The 7,398-nt window shown below is 33.2% G+C and overlaps 1 protein-coding gene across 1 annotated transcript; it reads left to right on the top strand.

Annotated features, from left to right (window-relative positions):
• The first annotated feature begins 1,066 nt into the window (after positions 1-1,066).
• On the top strand, positions 1,067-6,779 carry LOC110666248 (probable CoA ligase CCL10). Its single transcript, XM_021826662.2, has 6 exons — positions 1,067-2,261; positions 3,307-3,496; positions 4,232-4,377; positions 5,051-5,118; positions 5,223-5,325; positions 6,425-6,779. The coding sequence occupies exons 1-6, from the start codon at positions 1,254-1,256 to the stop codon at positions 6,536-6,538; spliced, it is 1,629 nt and encodes a 542-aa protein (XP_021682354.2). The 5' UTR covers positions 1,067-1,253; the 3' UTR covers positions 6,539-6,779.
• Positions 6,780-7,398: the final 619 nt, after the last annotated feature.

Below are 7,398 nucleotides of genomic sequence, written 5' to 3'. Positions count from 1 at the left end.
AAAAAAAAAAATAAAAGTGAAACAATTATATTATATTAATGTTTATGGTTAAACACGTTAAGTTTAATTTTTATCGACTTTTAATTTTTTTTAATTAATATATTTTGAAAAATATTTTTATTTAAAAATATCCTAACAGCAATATTAAACAAACATTATTAATTAGCAACATTATTTTTCTTTGATTACTTATACTTCTGTGCTATTAATATGCCTGAAAAAACTAATAGAATATATATATATATATATATATATATATATATATATATATATATATATATATATATATATATATATATATATATATATTATTTTTCTTTGATTACTTATACTTTTGTGCTATAGACAATAAATATATTTTTCTAATATTAAAAAAAAGGATTATGTAAATGGTAATTTTTTTTATAAGAAATTTGAAGAGTTAGAATTAAATTTAAATATATTGAATGAATAATATATTTTCAGTAACAGAAATAAAATTATACTTATATTACAATTATTTAATAAAAATTTATTAAGATAATAATTTTAAAAAAAATTTAAAGGTTAATATTACTTTATAAATTTAAAGAATTTATTGTTAAATAAGTAAATAATAATTAATGATAAAACAATTAATACTACTTAGTAAGAGATTAATAAAAAAAAAAACTTAAATAAAGTATGATGTTACTTTATTTTATTATCCTAATCCCTTAAAATTAACATTTAACTCATAAAAGTTAAAAATTAACCTATTATTTTATAATATCTAAATAATATTAGTAAAATATTGAAATTTATAAAGGTAATAATTAATTTTTTTTATTAATTTCTTACTAAATATCATATAAATTAAAAATATTTTTTATGTAATAAAATTAAATATTTATTTTTAAAATTGAGTGATCAGTAGAAAATTTATCCCGATAATATTCATATCTCTTCCCAATATTTTTTTTTTAATTAGATCACAAATAATTTTTAGCTCAATGTATTATAATTATTTTATAAAATTATAAATTCAATTCTTATTGGAATCCAATTATTTAAAAAAGAAAAATTCATATCTCGACGTCGACGGTTGAAAGAGATGGGGAAACGTACTTCTTGGCGTTACCTATAGCCCAACTCTTCCCAATATCCGGCGGGAAAGTGGACGAATTTTCCCATTCTTTCCTACTCACTCCCCCTTAACAGTACCTCAATACTTTCTCGGGAAAATTAAACCCCGAGAAACAAACAGAAGAAAACGATTTTTTTTTTCTCTCACCATGACAAAATCTTACGATCCCCGTACCCAAACCTACTCCTCTCCAAGACCGCGAGTTCATCTCCCTACAAACCCCGACCTTTCCCTTACCTCTTTCCTCTTCCACTCCACTCTTTCTTCCTCTTGCACCGCTGCTCTTATCGACGCTGACTCCGGCGACACTCTAACCTTCGAGCAGCTCAGGATCCAAGTGTCCAAGCTGGCTCACGTCTTGCTCGAGCTTAACATAGTTAAAAACGATGTCGTTCTTATTTTGGCCCCGAATTCTATCCATTTCCCCGTTTGCTTCCTCGCAATCGTCTCCACCGGTGCTATCGCTTCCACCTGTAACCCGGGGTATACTACAGCTGAGATCTCTAAGCAAGTCAAAGACTGTAATCCGAAGCTCATAATTACCATCCCTCAACTTCTCCACAAAGTAAAACCGTTCAATTTGTCATTAATTCTATTAAATTCTCCAAATTCCGATGGTTTAGTATCAAACTCTAAGATTTGGAATTATTCAGATTTAATAAAATTATCCGGCGAAGTTTCCGATTTACCGGTGAATGATGTGAAACAAAACGACGTCGCTGCTCTTTTCTACTCTTCCGGCACCACAGGCACGAGCAAGGGAGTGATATTGACTCACAGGAACTTCATTGCCACATCGGTTATGGTGACGGCTGATCAAGATAGATACATGGAACCGGAAAACGTGTTCTTGTGTTTCCTGCCGATGTTTCACATATTTGGATTTGCGGTAACTACTTACTCGCAGCTTAGGAGAGGGAATGCTGTGGTTTCGATGGAGAAGTTCGAGCTGGATAAGATGTTAAGGAGTATCGAGAGGTATAGAGTTACGCATTTGTACGTGGTGCCGCCAGTGATGATTGCCTTGGCGAAGCAGAACGCTGTGAAGAAATTTGATTTGTCGTCATTGAAGCTCATTGGATCAGGGGCGGCGCCAATGGGGAAAGACGTGATGGAGGAGTGCGCGAAGAATCTACCTCATGTCGATATTATCCAGGTTCTTGAGTTATACAAGTTTTCAATTCTTGTTCTTATGTTTTTGTTTTCATTTTGCTTTGTTTGGCCAGTAAGAAAGCGTAAGAAAAAGTGAAAAAGAGTCACATTATCGAATCCGGTCATTGTTTGAGTACATGATAAGAGGAACTTCATTTGACTTGTGTCTCGAGCTTCTATTTTTCTATTGTTATAAACACACTTATAATGGAAATTGTTCTTTGCCCTCTGCATGGTGAAGTGTCACAAAATTGTTGCTAGATAATTCGTCTTATTGTTCTTGCATTCCAGATACAGAATTAACTTTCTAGAGAACTTGCATATTTATGCGCTAATCTCTGGTGGGACCGGGACTTATGGGTTTGCATTCCTCCCCATATGGGTAAATTTTAATGGCACATGAACTTGCTAACTTCATATCAAGCAATAAATGATAGAATGAAAATTCCAAGTTGGAGGTACTCCCTCTGACCCATTTCAATCAATGTTTTAAAAAATTATTTTTACCCCACTTTATTTGCATATTTAGAAAATTAAAAACCAACATTGATTATATTTTTTTTCAAACTTTACCTTTGTCTATTATTATCCTTAATGCATTTATTTATTACTTATTGCTTTTCACTATCTTAATTAAATACAAAGATACTTTAGTCAGTTATTAATATTTTTTTATAAAAATGATGTTGTACTCTTTCTTTCTCTTAATAAATGTTATAATTTATTGACACATAAAGTAGTGTTATATTGGTTAGTAATGTGCGTTTGTTGTCAAATTATATTTAGGTTATTGATTAATAGGGTGTTCTGCCTTCATGGTAGAGAAGTGTAATGATACCAATTTTATTCAGCCTATTCAATTCGCCCAACATGGTAGAATAGTCTATGCTGAAGTTTCATGGTGGATATGAGGATATGGATTATGACAAATATGTCTTCTGTTCAATTAAGGCATTGAAAGAAGGCTTTATTAGCGATGTTTTCCTCAACAAAAATAGTTGTCATGAGGAAGTTCTATCATGATTTGAAATATACAATTAACCTGGCAGGGATATGGCATGACAGAAACTTGTGGAATTATTTCAATAGAGAATCCAAGGGAAGGAACTCGGCTCTCCGGTTCAACTGGGGTACTTGTTCCTGGTGTTGAATCCCAAATAGTTAGTGTAGAAACGTCAAAGCCTCTTCCACCTAATGAACTGGGAGAAATATGTCTTCGAGGAGCAAATATGATGCAAGGTAGAACTTTGTTTGGATGTTTCATGTTTATTTTCGATTACTTCTGACATTATTATTACTATTATTATTTTGCAAATTGATTGAGCATTATGTAAATGCTGACTCCTTTTCCATACCCCCTCCTTCATCTAGAAACTTCCAGTAGTCCCAGCGTTTGTTACGTGGATTTAGGAAATTAATATTTTTGTTTTGAAAAAGGAGTATGTTCTAGCAATAAGATTTCCGTTGAAGATATTGGCATTGATGTAATTTATGTAGGGATTTCATACAACTAATATGAAACATCCTGCATCAATATTGTTCTTTTGGCATTTTTTAATTTATTATTTAACCTTGGAAATCTGTGGTTTAACAATTCAAAAATGGAAACTTGATTGTGATCTAATATCCTAGAGAATTATGTTATATATAATTGCAATACACTTCATGATTGCCTGGAAGACAATTTTAAATCACTTCAGGGTGTACCATAATTAAAGTTCTAACATTTGATAAACAATTTTCAGCCGAAACTAAATTATTTCTAGTGCCATGATAAAATGGAAGTTTTACAGACTTAGGTTCAAGCCTGTCCTAGACCTTAGCGTTATGTTCAACTGCTAAAATGCTTCACAAGCATTTGGCCTAGCCAGATTAAAAGGGAGAAAGGATTAAAAGAAGGCAGACATTTCATTTAGATTGATTGTAATATAAAATCATTGATTTCATTTTGTTTCTTGGGGATATACCTAACAGGTTATTTTAACAATCTGCAAGCTACAAAGCTGACAATAGATGGGCAAGGTTGGGTACACACTGGAGATCTTGGATATTTTAATGAAGAAGGACAATTATTTGTTGTGGACCGTATTAAAGAGCTTATCAAGTGTAATGGCTTTCAGGTAAAATTTGGGTGATGGACTGATAGTCAAATACTAAAATGTATTAGTCTATAGAATATAAATCCAAAAGCGTACTACTTTTGGAGCTAAGCTTCCTGTTTTTTCCAGGTTGGGTAAGTGATCCAAATTAATATCTTAATGTAACTATGCTGACTGAGACCTTTCAATTTGTTCACTAAATCCTTATTTTTTATGGATGCACTAGAGTGTTATCGGATTTTGTCCTCTTTCATGGAAATGAATTCCAGCTTTCCTCTGCTTTATTTATTAATGGTGCTGTGATGATACTCACTGTTAATCTGAAAACATGAAAGCACTTCTTTATGCATTTCATCATTCATACCACCATCCCAATAGTCTGGTTCAATTTTCTAGTTAATGGTTTAAATTTCTAATACTAACATAACTTGCTGAGTGCTCAATATCTTCAGAATTTAGGTGCCTGAAACAGTCTATATTTAGAAGCCTACTTAAAGTTTTGTATGGCCCTGCTGTCAAAGCCCTGTTATGCAGGCAGGGGCTTCAGAGGTTGGATTATACATATAGGCTATAGCAAATTTGTGGACATTTAAACTCAGATTCCAATTTATTCTATTCTAAATGCATTCTTGATAACCTAGTGAATTAATTGGTCAAGGAATCAAGTTTTATGTTTCTGATTTGTTATTGGTAGGTCGCACCAGCGGAGCTTGAGGGTTTACTGCTTTCTCATCCTGAAATAATAGATGCTGTTGTCATCCCGTAAGTAGGAAGCATTTTACCTTCTTTCTTATATCTAGGATTAGATGTCTGTTACCTATTTTTGACATAATGCATGATAACTGAGGATGGGTTTCCTTTTTTAGATTCCCTGATTCTAAAGCTGGGGAGGTCCCAATTGCATATGTTGTTTGCTCCCCTAACAGCTCCCTTACTGAAGAAGATATTCAGAAATATATAGCAGATCAGGTAATAGACTTACCTACATTAATACCCCCAGTAAAACTAAATTACTATTATCAGACTTTTGACTCGATTTTATGGATCTAGTAGAACTCTGTAAAGTGACGACTCTTTTAATTGTTATTGTTACGGGGCATGATGCTTCTTATAGCAAATATGGTCAGTTGTATAATGTATCACAACATAGACCATCTCATTAATGGATCATGAATACATAGAGTTAGATGTCTAGTGATAGCAGTAAATGATATTCCATGGTGGTAAAGTCTTGCCTACACCAAAGAGTACTGCAACGGTTGTGTGCCAAGTACTTCCAGTGTAATGATACACGCTCATTCATACTTGGCACTTACCTATTGGTTTGGTATAATGCTCATGGTGCAGGCAAGAATTTCACTACTGTGTACCTCATTCTTATCTTCTTTGGGGGGAGGGGGGGAGCTGTGTTTTGACCCCTTCAAAAAAAAAAAAAAAGAAAAGAAAAGAAAAGAAGAGAGAGAGAGAGAGAGAGAGAGAGAGAGAGAGAGATGAAGAAGAAGAAGAGTAGTTGGGTTTGACCTAGGTCTAGGTACTTCACTGGTTCAGGCCCAACCTAATGTAAAGTTGAAAGCAGGATGGGTTGACTATATGTGGCCCAAACTACTATATATATAATACTGGGTCAAAGGAAACATTCTTCTCAAGCCAAGCCCAAGTATCGGTCAGCACTCCTCTTTTCTGTTGCGTTGAGTTAAAGCAAGTGTAAGCTTGCCCATTATTTGGACCAACCAGATTGATAAGGCTTAGCTTTGGAGAATGCAAGAGATAATTCTTGGTCCAACTATTATGCAACTGATAATTTGGTGGTCAAATTGTGGATTTCTTCCTTTTCTTGGTTTTAAAAGATTTTTAGTTTTTCTTTGTCAAAAAGAAATTTTGACTAATTGTTGTTTGTTTAAGCTAAAAGCCTGGTTCCTTTTCCAATAAATGAATGCTCTTGTACAATCGTATTTATCATGCTTGCTGAAAGATTGCCCTGAATGATGTCCGTGTATATTCTACATGACTGATGAATAGGCTTAGGCATCTCTTTTTGCTCAATTTGATTATAATCTACCTGCTGCAGGTTGCACCATTCAAACAATTACGTAGAGTGACATTTATAAACAGTGTCCCAAAGTCAGCTTCAGGAAAAATTTTGAGAAGAGAAATGATCGACAAAGTTCGATCCAAGATATAAGATACCAAGGTTATGACACAAAAATAAAAAGGTTACATACTTCTATATCCCACACTTTTTTTTTTCTTTCTTTAACAAAAACTTTCAAAAAAAAAAAGAAGCAATTGTTGTTGTTATAATTGGCCCAAATAACTTGGGCCTTCTTACCCTTGTCAATTATTTTATGCACATGTAATCTCAACTTAAACAAATTACTTGAAGTTACTGTGGAAATTTGTTTTAATCCTCATGTTGATAGTCATAGACTCATCGGGTTATCTTCTCAGAACTTAAGTTTCTTTTCTTGAAGAAAATTTTGTACGATCAATTTTCACAAAAAGAAAAAGCAAGAAAATCTCCACAAAGAATGAAAGTGAGCATATAATAAGAAGGGTCTCCCAGTGGATGTGGGAGGACAAAAAACAGGAAATCAGCCCTGATGTTTTAAGTGTCTTATGAGCATGGATTTGTGATTGTGAATGCCTCTGCTTTAGCAAGCACACACATTATGCTCTGACATTTTGCATAAAACTTCTGCTGTTCTTTCACCAATCAACATTTTTCAGCAGTAGCATGAACAGCAGAAGGTGAAGAAGGCGAAGTTTACTTGAGACAATCCTAAGGTCCCATTAGAAGCTAACCCCTGGTCTATTTCTATCAGACTTTGTTCCTTCTGTCTCTTTCTTTTGCACTGTAAAGCGAATGTTATCTTCTTGAAATGCTTCTTGGACCGTATCACCTCTCTGCTTTTCTTCTTTTTTACTTTTTCTGCTCATTTTCTGTTTCCACCTTTATTTAAATCTTTAGTTTCAAATTTTCTGGTGACCTCTTCAGGGATAAATTTGATAATGCATATGTCATAATGTTAAAGTCATTAATTT

The sequence above is a fragment of the Hevea brasiliensis genome, chromosome 3 (genome assembly GCF_030052815.1).
Source record: "Hevea brasiliensis isolate MT/VB/25A 57/8 chromosome 3, ASM3005281v1, whole genome shotgun sequence".
NCBI lineage: Eukaryota > Viridiplantae > Streptophyta > Magnoliopsida > Malpighiales > Euphorbiaceae > Hevea > Hevea brasiliensis.
Note: the sequence above shows the minus strand (reverse complement) of the source record. Positions and strands in the feature narration are given on the sequence as shown.